Raw genomic sequence first — 20,167 nt, forward strand, 5'->3', positions numbered from 1 at the left:
TATTTTAATTAATTAGTTTTGTATTGATGTGTATAGATGATGTTTTAACACATCCAATGACAGGCTTAATCTTTCCCTTTTTAAAACATTACCATCTTCAAGTGGAATTTTCATGAAGAAAGAATTTTCTCCTGTTTCCCATGAGACTGAGCTTAAAAACAAAAACAGGGAAAGAAAAAACAAACCATTTCTGCTTATGAACAACTCAACTGACTCTAATGTTAGCTCATTATCTTGAACTTTAGTTCCCACACAGAAATTATCCTATTAGAAAAGAGAACATGATATAACATCATTAGAATCTTTCCATTCTGATGAATTTGGTTAGTAGAGGGAATTATTGAAGGGGATATTTTATATTTACATACTACTCTGAGTAAACAAATTGTAAATGCTTTACTATAAAGAATTTATTTCTAATATTTTCCAGAGGTAGGGCTTGAAAAAATGTTTTCTTTTCAAATGTCCATTTCTTATTTTATGTAAAGGATGACTGTAGGTGGAATTATGAGAGGCTTCAAAACAGAATATTAATCTTCAAGAGGTCCAGCTGACATAATAATTTGCACAAGGAAATTCTGGCTTATTTTTATTTTTCTTGCAAATTAAAGGTATTTTTTTGTTAATGATATATATTTGAATATTATGTGCTTTAAACTGATTTCCTAGTGATGGTAATGGATTTCTCTTCTTCCATCCACATTTGTAAATGACTAGCTAGGATCCATCAAACAAAGTAAGTTAACTGTTTCACAAAGAACCCCACCCAACAGTTCTGATCTCAGCAGTGTCGCGCTCCAATCAGAAGATTCCATTCTATTATTTTTCTGATAAAATCTGAAAGTTAAATAAGCTTAGTTAAAATATTATGCTATTTGTGATGTGAATTTTAGGATTTCTATTCTAAAATCAACTATTTCATGTTGTCATTGAAATGTATTTCATGTAGACACCAAAGAATTTCATTTCTTTTAAGGGAAAAATCCCATGAAAACAAATCATACAGGTATATTTATTATCTTCTTTTGACATCTCTCATTCTAAATCCATCTACTTCCTGACTCCACTTCTACTGCTTATAGACTGTCATAGTATCATGCTGAACCATTGGAATATACCTTTAATTTGCTTCCCTTGCCCTGGATCTAATTCTTTACTGTCCTAAATCATCCTCCACTTAGCTGCTAGAATGACCTTTCCAAAATGTGAAGAAGCCATTAATGCTATTTCCTTGTTTAAACCTCTTCCCTGGCCTCCCACTATCTTAGGGATGGTCAGCTGCATTGTGTGGCATACTTTCTTTTCACGCTATACTGCCTACCTGCTCATCTAGCCTATGTTCCTTATTATGAAACTGTACAGTTCACACTAGGTTGCTTTACCCCTCCATGCCAGTGCTCATGCTGTTTTATCTTTCCAGAAGACAAGAAATAGCGGCAAATCTCAACATTTAACTATCTCTCTTGGCATTTCTTGACTGGGGTTGGTTGATGCGGAGCGTCTGGTAAACATTTAATCTCAAATCAAAAGGTCCAGTCTCTGGCTACCCTGGACTCAGGTTGTCATTGTCATGCCAACTTCTGCTGGTCCCACCTCATCTGAAAACTCATCAGGATAACTTTTGTTATGTTCTTCAGCTAAACATTTAATTAGAAAATGACTTTTAGGAGAAGCCCACCAGAAATAATAGATTCTAGGGAGGGTATAACTCAGTGGTAGAGAGCATGCTTAGCATGCATGAGATCCTAGGTTCAATCCCCAGTACCACCACTTAAAGAAAAAAAAGAAATAATAGATCCTATATAAACTGCTCTTATCTAAAACTAACTCAGGTTTTAGTATTTAGCACAAGTAATCCTAAACCACTCTATGGTAACAAATCACACAATCATAAAAATACTCAATTTAAAAAAATTAATTTAACAAAGTTTCACAATACACCTAGGTTTCTTTATCATTATTTGGAGAAAAATTTCAGCAAAAATTTCCTATAGAAAATGTTGGTCAACAAAGAGGCATTCTCTACAGGGGAAAGAAAATGTCAAATTATGAATGAAGTTTCTTAAAAATGTGTAGAGTATCTTCAATTTGTGCTGTATATACCAAATAATAAGGGACAGTCTTTGAAAGAAATTTGGTTTCTCTAAGTACATATTCATCTTTAACATTATCATCTAACCCATATGAACTTCAAGCTTATAAATCCAGTCTCCTAAGATTTCAAATGTGCTTTACACAAAATACAGTTTTCTGCAAAAGTGTCCATTTTTGACTACTCTGTGATGTTTTATATTGAATATAAACTACCAGTTGATTTTCAAAATGAAGATGTTTTGAACTACAAAGAGAATACGTGACAGCATTAGATACAGTGTGGTTTCCCCTTCTTTCCATTCGACCATGTTTAGCAAAAATAAAACTGATAGGCATATTTCTAAAGTCCTTTCAAGTCCCAGTCATCCACAGTTTGATTTAATATGATTCTCAGTGACTTGGTTTTTCTGAAATGCTCCTTGACTTTTTTTTTTTTTTTTAAAGCACTTTCCTTAATTTCTTCCTTCTAGAAGTATTACTTTTCCATTAAAAAAAAGCCCAACCCCAAAACTATAGCCATTAAAATTAAATAATATTCCTTAGGGACTTTTCTTCCACAGCAAAGATTTTGACTGTCACTTAATAAGCACACACAATGCCTCAACTGTGAGCACCAAGACCCATGACCTGGGCAAAATATGCCTACAAGTAAAGGAACATGTCTTAAGCTACTTAATTTTCCAGTCCTTGACGCTCAATGCCTCTGGCACCTAGTGAATGTTCAGTGAGAATATGTTCAATGAAGAAGGAATGAAAACATCCACAGTAGCAAGCTGAGGTAGTGGAATGAATAAGACTCTGTTGATATATACAATATCTTAAATTTACTCAGAAAAAAAGGAAAAAGAACAGACCAAAACCCAGCTGCTTTCAACTATTATGCTGCAGTCATTTGGCCTTTACTTTCCAACCCCTAAGGCATAAAATAAAATTAAAAAATTAACTTATTAGGTCTTACTGCATCCAGAAGGGTAATTAACACAATTACCACTGAATATACAAGTGGAAAAAAGGAAATACAGCTAGAAAAAAGAGAGAAATTGAGATACAGAGACAGAGAGAAAGAGAGAGAGACACAAACATAACATTATGTAGGAAAATGAAGTAAAATCTCATACTGAATTCAGACTTCCTCTTTAACATTCTGCTTACCAGTATAGTTCACAGCTAACGGTTTGAAACCCACAGTCTGCAGCCAGCCTGCCTAAGTCTGAGTCCTGGGCCTGCTTCTTTCTAGCTGTGTTCTCTCACATATACCATGTGTCCGTTTCCCTCATCTGATAATACGGATGACAACAGTACTGACTTCATAGGGTTGATACAAAGATTAAATTAAATAATATATACGTAAAATGCTTATAAAAGTATGTGACTCACTGTAAATTCTATTTAAGTGTTTGCCAATATTATTATTTTTTCCTCCAAATCAGTGAAAATTAAATTTATCTTGTGGGCTACAGTGGGGGTACGCATATTTTGGCAATGGAATTATTTCTTGAAAACCAAGTATTATGAGGACCCCCAATGAAGAAACAGATAAAAGCAGTTTTAATCTAAGAAAATATCTCCTACATTTAAATGTATGATGTAGTTTTAGGTTAATTAGTGTTCACAACAAGGACATTTTGACATGAAAATGTATGATTTGGGAGATGACAGTTACATACTTTAATTATCCTCAACCTCCAGCATACTTACTTCTGTATTTCATTTTAGTTGCACAGTGTCAAGAAAATTTTGATTTACACAGGTAAGTAGTTTCAAAAGGTTTTTTGTTTTTAAGTCTTCAAATGAAATCTATCCAAAGACTTGAAACAGGAACAGCAAGATATTTGAATTATTAGAAATATTCTAAAACTACTTACATTCCTTATAATAAATCAAGAAAAAACCAATATGTGCCATAACAAAGTCATGATGCAGCATATGGTTTATTCACTTGTTCCTGCCTAACTAACTGGTGTGCAGAGAAGACAGGTGTCATTGACACTGCTTGGCATTTAACTGACTGCTATGTATATATGCTTGCAATACTGAACCCTGCTTTTGCAATTTTACACGTGTAGACAGGCACAGGGCTGAATTGGGATATGCAGAGCCACACCCTTCTTAATCAATGCCATGGGTACTAGAAGTTCAAAGACAGTGTGAAGTGGTAGCAGATTTCATGAGGTCTGAAAAAAAACAGTTAACAGAGCAACATAGTTATTTAAGTTGGTAGTTCTCCAATGTAACTCTGGTATATAAGACATTGTAGTGTGATTTATTTTATGACAATTTTTAGACAGTTAAAATATTTATAAAATAAAATTTGAATCACATGTTTGTAGAACTCCTAAAGCACATCTGTAGAACAATTTAAAAACCACTGGGCTAGAATTCTGATTACACCTAGCATATAGAAAGCTGGAGAGAATGTCACACTCATCCTAAAAAGAAGAAAAAGTAGAATAAAATACAAAAACATTAATTGAGTACAGAGAGCTTAGGTCACAGGGTAAACATCCTGAAATCCAAGAAGGGACAGGTTCCTCCAAGGAAATCTGGAACTTGTAGACTGGCTCACTTGTGGTAGAACACAGAGCAAGAGACATTAGGCACTACAAACAGTTTGGAAGAATTCAGCTAAATATTTAAGAAATTGCTAAAGGACAATTATAACCTAGAGTGAAAGTACAGGACTCCTGGAAGCTGCAATCACAGGGGCATTCAAACTCACTCTCTACTAGGTACTCATGAGAAAGATGGGGGCAGGGTGGGAAATCAGAGAAAATCTCTAAACAGGAGAGAACAAGACAGAAGAAAATGGTCAAAAATTTTCCAAAAATAATTAAAGACATTAAACCACAGGTCCAAGAAACCTAGAGAACTCTGAGTAGGATAATAAACAACGAATATAAAATAAATAAATAACAACTACAAAATCATATATTCCAACCACTGAAAATCAAAAATAAAGAAGAAACCTTGAAGGCAGCCAGAAGAGATGAAGAAAAGATAGTATATAGGGGAAACAAAGATAAGAGTTGTAGCAAGCTTCTTGCCACAAACTATGTAAGACAGAAGACAATCAAGTGATATCTTGAAGTGCTGAAAGAAAATCATTGGGCTGAGACTGTTCCTGCAGTCAAGCCTAGATCCAGCAAGAATAATCTGGATTACCTGAGAAATTACTGTTCTCAAGTTCATGGTGTCTATATATTTGTTTGGGGCATGGCATGTTTACTGAAAACATCCAATAAACAGACAATACCACATTACCATCCAATTCTATTCTATATGCATAATTTCTGGATAATTATTATTTAGTCACAAGCTGGAATGAGTAGTGTATGTAGGTCATAGTATCTTTTTACTCCCCTATAACAGCAGCACACACTTACACAGCCTTACTATACTCTATTTTCTAAGTGCTCTATACCTATTAAAAGAGACACTGTATTACTGTTTGCTTGCTAGCCCAGGAAAATACGCAATAACGTATGCTATTGATTTTCTGAAACTTTCTTTCTACAATTCACTGCGTATTTGACTTCCACATCTTAGTAAGAATGTCACTTTTGGAATGACTTTGGTACTCAGGATTGCTGAAATGTCTCCTTCCCTAGATTATACCGTATGAAACAGAACTCTCTTCTTCCTCCAAGTCTCCTGGTACAGCAGTTTCTATCTGCTTACCCCACTTAATTTTTTTCATAGAACTTATTACATGACATACAACATTTTATTTATCTGTCTACTGTTAGTCTCCTGTGCTAGAATGTATGGCAGCAAGGACTTTGTCTCTCTTGGTCATTCACTGCTATATTTCCAGCACTTAGAATAGTTCCTGGAACCAGATGGAGTTCATTATGTATCTGATGAATAGATGTGCAAATGAATGGGAGAATACAAGAACAAATAAGCAAAATCCCTTCCACCTAAGGAATATGGTAAACTTGGGGTAGGGAAGAGCTGAAGTAGGTAGAAGCTGAATGCCTGTTGTGTGAAGGATGCTTCATTGATTTAACCAAGAACATCTAAGATGTTCAGCACAGTTCTTGGAACATTAGCAGACACTCAATATTATTAATTGTAATTCCTGATCATTATTCTTATCTCGTGAACTCATCTTAACAAACCTGTGAGCATGCTGCCATTTTCTGGTTTTGCAAATGCAAAAAAGGCCAGCAACATGCCACGTTCACAGAGTTGGGAAGTGGAGGTGCTGAATCCACGAACACGTGGCAGACACCAGAGCTCATACTCAGAAGTATGAAAGAGAACATTGAAATATTCATTATCTCCTTGAAGCTCACTTCATGCAGTTAGTAGTTCATCTTGGTTCCTGCGGGCTGAATTATGACCCTTAGTTGAATAAAATTGAATGAATTTTTATTGAATATCATAAGTAGGCTCTTCCCTCCAAATTTGGGTTTTTATTCTTGTTTCTAACTTGTATGACCTGACTGTGATGACTTTAAAGTCAACAAGGTAAAAAAGAGGCTTTACTAAAGTTACCAAAAAATTCAGTTTAATGAAGCCCTCTAAAAACTGCAGGTCCACACCGTAATAAATCAACCTGTGCTTGAAAGCACAAACTGTATATACTGGCACTCGATTCAGCTAAGATAAAAACGACAAGGCTTTCAATGATAAATTGTCCTCTCCATATTATCCAATGGAAATATTCATATTGTCCAATACCTACAAGCAATTAGAAGGACTGAATTTAACTTTCAAATTAAAAGGCCATTAAGATGGAGCACAGCCCCCTAATCTGTCTCTGAAAAATATTCACAGAGCTTTCTTGGTTGGTCTTAAAGCTTGGGAGGAATATGGAACATAGTCTCAGATTTCCTTTTATCACAGAGCAATTCAGGCAGATATTTGGAACTGCAGACTATAAGAAACAGTGGGACAAAATAAAATGAGAAACTACACAGGCTCTTTTAAAAGTTATTTATCAGTTATATACTATCAGTCAAGGACAGCTAAACTTTGAACGAATCTGCCCCCTACCTCCACCCCAGACCTCAAAACCAGGCCTAGGAAAAGAAGTACTGAACATCTGACAGGATACCTGCATCCCCAATATCTGCCATCCTCACTGCTACTGAAACTGGGAAAGACGTGTCCTTAAAAAGAGGTTTAAGTGCAAGTCTATTTTTCTGTCATCAAGTGTGTAGTGTGTTCATTATTCCCCTTACCATGGTAGGGTTTTGATTTTCAGTCTATTATGTACAGGATGAGAGTATGAATTCTGTAAGGCCTGAAGGGCAGATATTGATAAATTCCATATAATAAAGTCGACATTAGATGTCTGCCAAGATACAGTGATACAATTTAAAATGTCAAAATAAGATAAAAAGGAAAATTTGCATATGTATTCATACCTGCATATTTTGGATTTCTGTTTTTATGAATACATGGTTTAACATTTAGAAGGAGACTGAGTTAATAATCATATTGTAATGGGATTTGTAGAAACAGACCAGTTTTTAAAACATAATTTGCACACACACAAAAATGAGTGTCTACCTATTGAACTCTTATTAAAAATGGTATCTCAAACCAGTATTTAAAATTTATTAACAAACCCATTAATGCCTACAGAGATCAAAGGAAGAGAGAAAGAGAAACAGAAAACATCTTTATTTATTTCCTTTATGCGATGTCTAGATAATTTTCCTAAATTCTTAAGCAATTCACTGAGTTCTAAAACAGATTTCTAAATCCAAACTTCAGCTATCATTCAGGTGGCTTCATTTTGCCCTTCAACTTTCTTAATAATTGTTATTCCATCCATTATTCCTACAGTTCTACACCTAATTTTGTGACTAGATAAAAGGGAAGCTTTCAGCGGTTTCTGCCCCAAATTCTTTGGCCTATTTCTGGCTCTCAGCTTTTATTGCCAAAGGCGTGAAGATCAAAAGATGCTCTTTGCTGAAGTGTTTACTGCCTTGTAACATACCCTCTCAAAACAAAGGAGTTACTTACATCTAACATGAAAGAAAAAGTTCCAAAGTAACAGGCCTGCATCAGACAGATGCAAGTGACAGAATTTTCTTGCTCCACACTTTAGAAAATTCACATCATTAACATTAACCTAAAGTCAATCTAAATGTCCTCCAGAGCAAAAAGCACCTCTTGGGGAGGGGTTCAGCTCTGGCTTTCTTAGGTAGTTCCTTGGCTTCACCCATACCTTCAATCTTCCCCAACAGGGTGGTGACATGGGCTCATTTCACAAGCACAGAAACATCTCGCGACAGCCTACGGAAACATGAACCATTATTTACACTGGAAAGAATGACTGGGAGCAGCTGTGCCCAGCAGCAGACAGCACTAAAGGCAGAAAATGGGGCTGTGTCGCCAATCTGTTATTATTGTAATAACTAATGGAGAGGAATAAAATGGATTACCAGCGCTAAATCAAACTGGGAAGTTTCTGATGCTGCTGGAGGACATTGGCCTCTCACGGTTTATGATATCATCAGGCTTCTGGATGAATTTACAGTCTGGTAATCCTGCCGTGGCATTAGTTTTCCACATGCAAATCCCTGGAATCTAAGTCAACTCGGCAAATGAACAGGACTAGGGAATTCCATTGGGTCAAGTTTATTTCAACTTCTGGGAAAGCTAAGACTGGTTGTCTTCCTATTCCAAATCACATTTATTTAAAAAAGCCCTATTTGAATGACATCTTCTCTCATGTTTTGCATATTTGTCAATATTTACTGTGTCTCTGCAATATTATTCTGTTCCTGTCAGGACCAAGTCCCTCTTCATTGATAATATTTACACTGATTCACTTACTGCTTCCCACTGACTGCATTATCTATATTTAACCATTTAACCTATTTTTTGGCTGTACTTTTAGTGTGCTGCTAGTTATATGCCTAATCTATAGTTTCCCAGTTTCCCTCTAGACTACATACACTTAGGTCAGGAACTAGGTCCACATAATTAAACTTGCACAGGACCCACCCAAAGAGTATACAGGTGGCTTTTTAGAATAATCTAAATCCAGTGACCCCCCTCAATGTGATTATTCATTCACTCATCCATGCTAGTGTGAAAAAAAGGAACAAAGAGTGTTGCTTATCATCCAGATATATGAAGGGTTAAATCACAACCCACTGTGCCCTAGGGGGAATTCAGGGTGGAAAAAACCAGTTGAGGCATTTTGTGCTATAGATAAAAGACCTTTAGATAGTTAAGCTGCGTATCTCAGGAAGAATTTCAGTGACCTGAGATTCTTGTATCTTCCCACACAACCAAAAGCACTAAAATCATTAATGTCCGATGTCTGTTCTTTGTGATGAGCAGTAACCTTTTACCAAGATGAATGCTTGACTACATGTTTTTCCCAGCTGAAAAAATTCATATAAACTGGCTCTTCACCCACCTCTTTGGAGGAGTTCCTCAGAGCTACTGAGAGGCTGTTCTCTGGGCTATAGTCCTCAGTAAGAACCCGAATAAAACTTAAACTAAAAAATCTCATGTTGTTTTTCTTTCAGTAGGCATTAGGAAGCTACTCTACCCTCTTTTATAGAAGTGATGTTGCAGGGAGAGGGCTACTCTCAGTAGATGGAGAGTTATGGATACCGTAGACCCTATGCCAGATCTTCCTGTGATTCCACAGGGTGAGGCCCTGATGAAGGCACCTAACCCAAAACTATAGTCCACTCAAGTCCCTGTCCCCACACTCTAGCACTAACTTAGATCAAAGAGTGGCCACAGGACAGATACTGATGAGGGAAGTAGCAATTTTGGAAGTGAGTCTCAGAGAAATCAAGGTATGCTAACATATTTTCATTTGTATCTCCTGTGAACCTACTTCCTGAATCCCAGACCTGTATTTCTACCTGGATTCTACAGACATCTCACATTCAACATTTAGAAAAGAGGATTTCTTCCAAATCAATTTTTTTTTTCTTGCAAGATGATCTCAGGTGCTGGTTCCATCAACTCACACTCTTAGACACCAAAACCTGACAATTTTTACTGTTAAATATCTCGTGAATACACCCTGTCCTCTTCAGTTACATAGCTAGGACCATTTCCAAGCCCTATATCTTCACATGGATGATTACAGCAGCTTCCTAAGTCATCTTCCTGCCTCTAGTTTTTCCTCTCTTTAATTGCATCCTTACAGTCATTTATCTACAGCTGATCTTTGAATAATGCGGGTGTTAGGGGCATTAACTCTCCCCACAGTTGAAAATTTGCATATAACTTATAGTTAGCCCTCCATATCTGCAGTTCCTCTGTATCCACAGTTCTGCAACTTCAAATTCAACCAACTGCAGATCAAGTAATACTGTAATATTTACTATTGGGAAAAATTCATGAGTAACTGGACTCATGCAGTTTAAACCTGTTGTTCAAGGGTCACCTGTGTAATTTGTTCATGGCATTTTGTTCCTTAAAATCTTTCAATGGCTGGCTACAACATGAAGGACCCATATCAGCTTCTGATTTAACCTCTATTGCTCTCCCTTACACACCTGTCTCTCCCACTACCCTGATTGATGGTCCATATACAGAATGTCTTGCCATTTTCTGAATGAACTGTATCCATTGCTCCTTCTCAAACTCCTGTTACACTGTACATGCAATGTCTAGAATTCCCTTCCTTGCTTGCCTACTAGTGAACTCCTACAAGGAAACCAGGGACACATTAAGTTTCAGTTAGACAAGGAAGTAGAGAAAGTATTCTGCCATTAAGACGTTTGGGAATGAAAGAGAATACAATAGAAAAGGTGGGGAAGTAAGAACATGTTGGTATGAGTGACCAGAGAACCACATTCATTTCCTTTATGGCACTTATCTCAGTTTATTACACTGGAGAGGAGTTCAGTCTCACACACCTCATAAACTGTTAAGGCTTAAAGGGCAGTGGAGGTAGGGTGAACAGATAGACTGTAGGTTCTGGAGCCAGATTGCCAAGGTCTGAAACTGGGCTCTACTACTTATCAGATGACTGTGGGCAAGTCACTTACTATTTTTGTGGTCCTATTAAATGTGCTTAGCTGCTAAATGGTCACCTACTTCAGAAGGTGGTGAAAATGAATGAGTTAATACATACACAGCATGAGGCTGAACAGTATGAAATTACCATTTTTATAGATCAAAATGCTCAAATATCAGCAAATTCACATGATTCAACCAAATATTTAAAACAATGCCTAATGAGTAGCACACATCCAAAAAGTGTTATTGTTTTTTCTTCTCATAGATGCTTCTAAACCATTTGTTGAGGTTTATATTGCCCAAAGGTCTCTTCTCATTGATATCCTCCTACTAATCTCCTGGTTCCTTTAAAACAAGACTAGGGCACTTGGCTACAATCTTTAACACATCCCTTGTCGTATCACCATCCTGGATGACTTCAGTAACCACACAGACAATCTATTCGATTCCTCACCTTCTTCAACTCCAGGGTCACATACAACAAGGTCCGACTCTGGAATTAAGTGTCAAGTGGGTCTGCTTCCCATGCCAAATCCAAAGACAACCACAGTCTCCGATCCTTCCAATCCCCTCCTGCCTTTGCTTTCACTACCTCTCTTTTTCAGTCCCAGGAGAACTAAAGTTTCTTGACCTCTCTCCTGGCCTCACTACTCTATTCAGCTGAGATAGCATGGCTCATCACCCAAGCCTTTCTCTCACCAATATCATCAACTACTTTGGACCTCCTGCTTCACTTGTCTAACAAAAACATCAATACAGGATTAATTCAAAAATATACTTTCTACATTTCATGCTCTAGCTGTTGAGCACAACTGGAGAAAATCAGCTTTCAGATCTCTGTTCAGTCTCTCACTTAGCTTGCTTTCATTTTACTCTGCAATGTTTCAGAACTGTTATTATGCTCAAGACTCCAACCAAAGCCACATCCCTCTCAGCAGATGACATCATCTTCTACTTCAATGAGACAATTACACATACATTATCTGAATATCATCCCCTTCCCCTTCCTAGATATCTCTGGACCTATACTTATATTATTTCTTCCTGTTCAGAAGATAAGGTGTTCCTCCTCTGGTTCAAGGCTCTGCCCCTCCACACATGGCCCCAAATCTTCTTTCATCTCTCCTAGGATCTTGTTCTATCAATTATCCCCTTTATTTCCTAAATCTTCAACCTCTCACTGACTATTCAGTTTTTTTTCCTAAGCCCAGAGCCTATTTAAATCTTTCATCATATTAAAGTTAATTTTTTCCCCTTCTTGAACTTGGGTTGCCCCCTAGTGAACCATCCTCTTCTTTTTCTTCTAGTGATTTGAAAGAGAAGTCTGTGCTCACTCAATTCTCTCAACCCTTCCCATTTACCTTGCAACAAACCACAATCTGACTTCTGCCCTGGCCATTGCACTGAAAACTTCCCACCAGTGAACTCCATAATGCCTTCCCAATGGACATGTATCAAATCTCTGTTTTCTCTCTTTTTCCTTTTTCAGTCTCCCTCATGGATTCCTCTTCTTTTATTTGGCCTTGAATGTTTGTATTCCTCAAGGCTTCTCCATTGGTACTTTACTCTGCTCACTCTACATACTCTACTTGTGCAAATTCATTTGCTCTTAATTTTAAATATCATTGATAATGGGTGACTTCCAAATCTGTATTTCCAGTCCAGACTCTCTCCAAATGCCTCCCACATTTATTTACTTGGATAGCCCTCAGGGGCTTAAACCCAATTTACTGTTCATTCAGTTTTTCAAAAAAATATTTATTGATGACCCACACTTCATACTAGTATTCATACTAATAGTAAACAAGATAGCAAAGATAGGTCCTTTAACATAAGCCATGCTTCTCACTACTACTTCCAATTAACTTTTAGGCCATAATAATACCAAACTTTCTGTAGCCTGCCATTTTCTGATGAAAGAAGACTAAACGCTGTGGGCCTTTGATGTTAATCTTCCAGTGTGGAATTCCCATTCCATGGTCTTTTAAATTTTTAAGGCTTTAAGAGAAGTCTTGCCCTCCAAGAAGCCTTCTCTAAATTTGCAACCTGGGCTAACTGTCCTTGATCACTGTATGGGCTAGGATGTGCTAAAACTACGTATTTGCACATATCTTCACCATTGGATCTCTAGGGCAGGAATTATGTCTCTCCAATGAACAAGACTGCTTGGCACATAGGTAATAAGTGTTTGTGATTACTCAGCTAAGTATAATCTTTCCCCTTTTCAAACACCCAAAATACCGTGGTGCTTTTCTAACTCTCCCCAGTACGACTTGTAAATCTCATTCCCCTCTCCTTGTTAATGCCAGTTTAACCTTCTTGAGCATGCTGTGCCTCTTTCATTCTCTACACTCCTCAAAATTATGTATATGATGGGCACTCAAGCAACTGTGGTTGAATTGAGCTGAAATGAACAGAGAAAACACTCCCATATTACATCGTCTATCTCTGGAATCTTTCAGTGGCATTGTATAGTCCAGGAATAAGGTATCTCAGGTGTCTTTCTGCCATAACCAAGGTCCAAGAGTGTTATCAAAGATGTTCTAACCGCTCTTCAAGCTCTGGATAAGTCCCAAGAGACCACACTGATCACGTATATGGAATCTTCCATCTATGTATGCAGACTCACTGTATCTCTTCAATTCACAAAAGAAGGAGCAAAGATGGAACTCTTAGTGGAATAAAACATTCATTTGACCACTGGATCACTATGTACCATATGTCCCCCTGCAATGCATTAAATTCAGGCTCTAATGGCTTAAGTTCATTTCTAAAAAATGAATACTTGTATTCATTTCTCACAAGAAGCTTCACTCTATAAATAAAATACTTTGATCTCTCTGTGAAAGTAATGATGTAAGCACAAGAAATTATTACTAAAATTCTCCTCTAGATAGCCTCATGAGGTAAGTATTAATGTCAGAGGGAATATTATTTTACAGGTGGAAGAGTCAGCTGACCTGCTCAGAGTCAAAGGTAGTGATAAGAGCCAAGAACATACTCCAAGAGTCCTGTGCTTGTAGTCATTTCCAGACCTAATCCAAGCATTTAAAAAAGTATTTCTTAGGGTGTGAAGAGAGTCTAAGAACTTTATCCTTCTTTTTTGGACTGTTCTTGCCCCATCTCTTTTTCCCTTTTACCAATTTTTCTTTCTCAGAAGGGAACCAAAAGAGAATGCAGTGGTCACCTAGCAGACATCCAACCTCCCACCTGTGTAACATCTGAGGTAGTACAGAGGGTCTGTCAGGTGTACTCCATCTAACTTCTATCCAGGGCTCCCAATCAAGGCAGCTCAGAGCTCTGCCAGCCTGAGTTAATCCAGTTTGAGTAAATTGCTCTGTCGTCCAGTATGGTATGCTCCACTGATTCATTCTCTGCAGTTACATTTTATACAGGAGGCCTGTATGAAACAGAGATCCCACTCCTCAAATAGTTTTTCAAAACTGATACAACACGTTTATTAGGACGATTCTGACTAAGTCTCCAAACTATTTTGATGGGCTCTGCACAACAGCAAGCATTTATGGAGAAGTAGAAATCTGCTAGACTGAAATGTACCTAGTTCCATGCTCTAAAACTTTACATAGCCAAAAAAGTCACTGTTAGCTGGAAGGATGCAGGCCTTAGGCTGAGAAGGAGAAGGAAGGAGAGAATAAGAAAGTGAAGAAGATAAAGAAGATGAGGGGAACAATACTTTTCTTGGTAATACACAACAAAAACAACAAAAAACCAGTAACTTGTTTCCTGTATTTGAGGAGAGAAATTTGTGAAAGTGCTACAGCTGATCAATGATATGTTCAGATTCTGGGAAAAGGGCATAACACATCACTTATAAATTATTAAGGACTGAATGTATAGTGTGCACTGGAGATACAAAGGTGCATAGAAATGTAAACTATCATAATTCACTGAGATAATAGTTTTAATTGCCATTAGGCATATGTGTATGCAATTGAAACAGAGAGGAAGGAACTTGAAAAGTCATTAGGCCTTCATTTTATTTGCCTTTTAAGAAAAAAATGTATTTTAATTGAAGTATAGTCAGTTTACTAAGTGTCAATTTCTGGCGTACAGCATAATGTTTCAGTCATACATATACATACATATATTTGTTTTCACGTTCTTTTTCATTATAGGTTACTGCAACATATTGAATATAGTTCCCTGTGCTGTACAGAAGAAACTTGTTGCTTACCTACATTTGCCTTTTTAACCTCAGTCCAGGTAGGCAGCACAGTGTAAGATGAAGATACGTAACCTAGAGACAACAAATTTGGTTTCACTGGGATAAATACCACATCCCTCATTCCCGCTGGCTGGCACATAATCGTAACATCCACTGGTGTGCTGGTAAATGGTTAACAACTGGCTTTCTGGGAAAAAAAATCCTAATTTGTTGCATTTGCCGATTTCCATGGTTCAAATATTCCCATGATGGCTGATTTCAAGCTACCCACATGACATCACAGAATACGGAGCTAGGAAGAGAACAAGCATAAGTAACAAGAGCACAATGTAGTAAATTAGGAAGTGATGAGCTTTGAGCACTTATTATCCCTGTTTTCAAGAACTTGTCTACTTACTTGCAATTAAAATAATTTAATTTTTAATAATGACTGTTTAACAAACAACTCACATAGTTCTTAAGAATTTAGTAGTCATGAGCCAGTATGGACCAGCTGCAACGTATCACTGGACTCACACCCTAGGAATGCCAAGGGCAAGGGTAGGGGTCCAGATCCATGTTTATTAAAAAGCTGTGCCTCATTTCACTCGCTGTTGTCCTCTCTCCTTCCTACCTCAGACCAGGATCAGAAACAACTATTCCAGGTTTATTATGCCTCTCTCTTTGCCCTCTTCTCTGCCTCCAATGACCCTCAATAACTTAAACCACCCTCCACCAGAAAGAGAGATCTCACATCTCAGTGCTGAAGTCTAACAGACTGCGTTTGCTGATCACTATTAACTTTATAAACATTCAGTAAATGGGGCTACTATTATTACTGTTAATTCATGCCCTTCTCTCTATATTTACAGTTTGGTTCAAGATGCCACCACATTTAAATGGCATGTTCAAGCTTTATAGTATTCTTGGTATCTGCAGATTTTCAGGCTAGATAGGATGGGAGGTGCAGGAAGGAGGGGCCACTGGTCGGGGAGCCTACTTCACTCCTAGAGATCTGTGCAGGGCTGACCATCTCAACTCCCAGCCCTTTTGAGCTCCTAACCCCAGGCTATGCAGACTGCTTAGGTGCCCTTCCAACCTACTTTTGAGCTAAGAAACAATTTCTCTAAGGACTTATTTACCTGTAAATTGTGAAGATTTTATTTAGCTGTTGTAAGAGATATTGTGAAGAGATATTCCCTATAATGTCCACTTTTCTGTTAAAACATAAACGTATCCAGAAAAGTATGTGAGAGAAACTCCAAGTTACAAATTTATTATTTATCTCAATTCTAAAGATCTGGAAAATCAGTCATGACTTTCAGAGAACATGGTGCTATATCCACAGAACACATGTATTTCTACCTTTCCTCCTTGATAAAAAATTATAAAGCTCCCCCAAACATGAAGAACACAAGAAAAAAAGGTCATGAACTGCTGAGCCTCAAAAGAAAAGTATCTGACTGATGTATTTGTTGTACAATTTAAGCTTATATCCTTTATCTCATGGTGGAGACTAAATGATATATTTGGATAGTAGGATTTAAATTTCTTCAGAAAACACTTTCTCCTGGACCAATGTAATCTTTCAAAGCATTTACAGAAAATACATTTACTCACAAATGAATTTTATAAATTTATAATTTACTACAATTTATCTATAGATATAACATATTTTTCTAAATATATTAAGTGCTCCAATAAATACAATGGAAAGAGTCATGCTTCTTTTCTGTTTGAAGAACAGTTTTCACACTCAAAGTCTTTTAAAGCCTGAGAAGCTATTGTGTTTGTGCATGATGGGACTGGTGTCCGAGGGATCTAACGTTAACTTAGGGAAGTGTTTTCCAACTGCTGCTGGAAACTCAGTAGATGAGAAGTATATGAAGACATGATTCCCTAGGGAAGCCTGGCAGTGCCCAGGCCAGTCGGTGCCCTCAGGGATTCCTTGCTTCAGTTGCCCTCCAAAAGCTTCCGCTGTTTACCCTAATGTCCTAAATAAACAATACCATTTTCTCTGTGAGCCATATTGGGAAATACAGGCAGAGAAGCACTAGCTTAAGGAACATCAACTTCCTTTGGGTGTCTGACACAAACACAGATGACTGCAAGAACTTGATTCACTGAGCTGTGTCAGCACAATAGGGTGCAGAGTAGAGGTGGGAATAAAACTTGGGTTGTGGCTCAGGCTCTCTCATTACCTAGCCCTGAACTCTTGGCAGATCACTTTACCTGTCAGGACCTCGACTCCCTCAGCTGTGACATAAGGTGATTGGCCTAGATCCCTGTAATTGTGAGCACCATTGGCCTCATACTGGGCTGGGTGCTGTAGGGGAAACTTAGAGGAAACAGACACTGCCTCTAATCTCAAGGGAACTGTAATCCAGCTGGAGATAAGATCATTATTGAAAATAAAAAGTGAGTAAATATAAAATCTAATTGAATTGTAATGGGTTTGGAGGCTTGAAAATTATCATTGCTTATACCTCAACGGCACTTCCAACTGGGCATATAAATCTATAGAGTAAATCTGCATCACAGACTACTCTATGACCTCTGATTTTATTTAGTCATGCAACAGATTAATCATCATGTTCAAATATTCAAACATGTGCTCTAAGATTATAAACTCACGTGCACTTAAAAGATCAGCTTCACCTTGGTTGTACCTAGGAGCTCTAGTCTGGCCTATTTAACATTTTAATTATGACACATTTTAATTAAGTTATTAACAAACTGATATTTATTCAGATACCACTGACCAAGGCAAGAATAAGTGCTAAGAATCCTCCTCTGAAAAAAATGTAAACATCCCACTCACTCAACATTCTTTGCTATTTTTCTTTTTCTAATCCTTTCAAGTAGTTCCTCCCACCTCACTTCTTCTTGTGCCCACAGAGACCCTCATTCCTTTATTCCTCCACCAGATCTTATGCTTCAGCCCTTTCCTACTCTTACTTCTTTTCCTATCCAACATGGGCTTGATGCATCATCACTTCAACCTCTCTCTTACCTATCTTCATCCCTTCTACCCCCAAGAAACACTTATCTTCACACACTCGACACGAGATCAATCAATCTTAGCAGAAAATCATACATGTTTGAAAACCGGGGCAACTGTATATTCATACTTAGCAGCATTAACTGGACTGGCAACGCAGCTAGGTAATTCTGTTTCCCTAGAATTAAGGGTATTTCAAACCTTCTCTGGTTTACTGTTACCCTAATTATCCTACCCTCTCTGGGCAGGCTATACCCTGTTTGAAAGTGGTGGGAGGGAGATCAGCTGAGGTTGCAGGCAGCCACAACTGCTAGTAAAACCCAGGCCAACTCCTGAAAGCCATCAGGAGAGTAGTCTCCTCCATATAGCAATGCCTGTGGGTAAGGTATGAAATGTGGAGTTATGAATACTTGCTTTATTTATGCTGGTCATGACCACACCAGTGAGTGTGTGGTTGTGACCATCAATAGCAGGCAGGAGCCATTTCTAAAGATGTTTTTAATTTTGCAGACTCAGTGCATTAGCTTTATAACTTAAATCTTTCCCCACATGTTCTTAGGGCCTGGAATCAAATCCTAGCTCTGCCACTTAGCTTTCTTAATAACCTCTGGTAAGTTACGTAAACTCTCTATATTTGGGGATAATACCTACCTCATAGAGTTAATGTGGGCATTAAATTTGTTGGTGTAACAAGGCCAAGCCCTTAGTGCTATATAACTGTTTGTTATTATTATTACTATTGTCCTATGTATAAAAAGTCACCCAAATCCTCTAACAGTCATAAGAATGTTAAAACTATATTACCTCTTTTTCCCTCTTATTTCTCCAAATATACTGTTGATAGAGTAATGGTCTTGCTACTGAACGAGCCATATCTGTCTAATCCTAATGACTAACTACATTCTTTCTCAAACAACAAAACATAATCCGCAAAATATTTCCAAACCTGTATGACCTCACACAGAACCTATTATGCTTCTCATAGTTATTGTGTAACCAAGAGAACAATAAATATCCTTCCTGATCAGGACTACCCATGATTCTCTTCTCTCCTGTAATGCTGGACCCCATCTCCCAAGCCCACCACTTGTCAGCCCTGTTTTCCACTCCAGTGCAGCTGCATTTTTATCCCGACCTCCCCAGTTAGAGCCCCACCTGGACTGAACCACCCTCACTTCCCTGAATTCCCCATGCACTCTCTCACTTTCAGCCTTTCAAGCATGCTGGTCCCTCTACCTGGGACACCCTCCTCACCTCATTCACCCTGCTCCCTTGGGTAACTCACGGTACTCTTCTGGACTTCAGTTACCCTGTGTGTCTCCAGAAAACTTTCCTTGACAACCTCAATCTCCAATCAGCAAGGCTGACTTTGGTGCCCCTCGTACAGCCCTTGTCAATCTATTTTTAATTAGACCAGAAGTTCCCTGAGGGCAGGGATCACAGCCTACTTTATCCTTACTGCTTCCCTAATTTCTAACTCTGTTTAACATATGCATAGTTTGTACTCTATAAATGGACAAATGAACTATAACATAGTAGTTTCACAGACCTAGGGATGTTTGACACCTAAAAAGGGGAAAGGGCAAGATCACTGTCATTGTCTTCAAATATCTACAAATATCACAGAAGGAGAAGAATGTTTATTCTATGTAGCTTCAGAAAGAGACACCAGGACCAACGGTGTAGGCTCTGGGGAGCCACATTTCAAAACAATACAATGAACAATACAATAACTTTCTAAAATGCAGAGCATGAAACACTCTGGTCAGTATTTAGCTGCATATAGCTGGGAAGGTTCATACAGGAGCAGGCAAAAATGAACAGGGTGATACCTAGTCTCCTTGCGAAGTTAAGATTCTGACTCATAAAATTCTACTTTGGGCACCTGGGCATGCATGTGTAGGATAAGAGTCACCCTGAATACATAAACAAGAAGATCAAAGGTTACATAT

General features: G+C 37.8%; 2 protein-coding genes across 10 annotated transcripts in view; one reads left to right on the forward strand and one right to left on the reverse strand.

The window, feature by feature from the left end:
* Nucleotides 1-20,167, reverse strand: part of CMSS1 (cms1 ribosomal small subunit homolog) — a 333,735-nt gene that overhangs the window by 174,213 nt on the left and 139,355 nt on the right. Inside the window, exon 2 of one of the 9 annotated variants that reach the window (XM_072966290.1) lies at nt 15,245-15,307. The exons of the other annotated variants lie outside the window; for them this stretch is intronic. Coding sequence (XP_072822391.1) covers nt 15,245-15,307 — 63 coding nt within the window. The remainder of the gene's footprint in view (nt 1-15,244; nt 15,308-20,167) is intronic. 9 annotated transcript variants of the gene reach the window in all.
* Nucleotides 1-20,167, forward strand: part of LOC102533676 (filamin A-interacting protein 1-like) — a 274,618-nt gene that overhangs the window by 115,577 nt on the left and 138,874 nt on the right. The gene's annotated exons all lie outside the window — the stretch shown is intronic.

This window comes from Vicugna pacos, chromosome 1 (genome assembly GCF_048564905.1).
Source record: "Vicugna pacos chromosome 1, VicPac4, whole genome shotgun sequence".
Lineage (NCBI taxonomy): Eukaryota > Metazoa > Chordata > Mammalia > Artiodactyla > Camelidae > Vicugna > Vicugna pacos.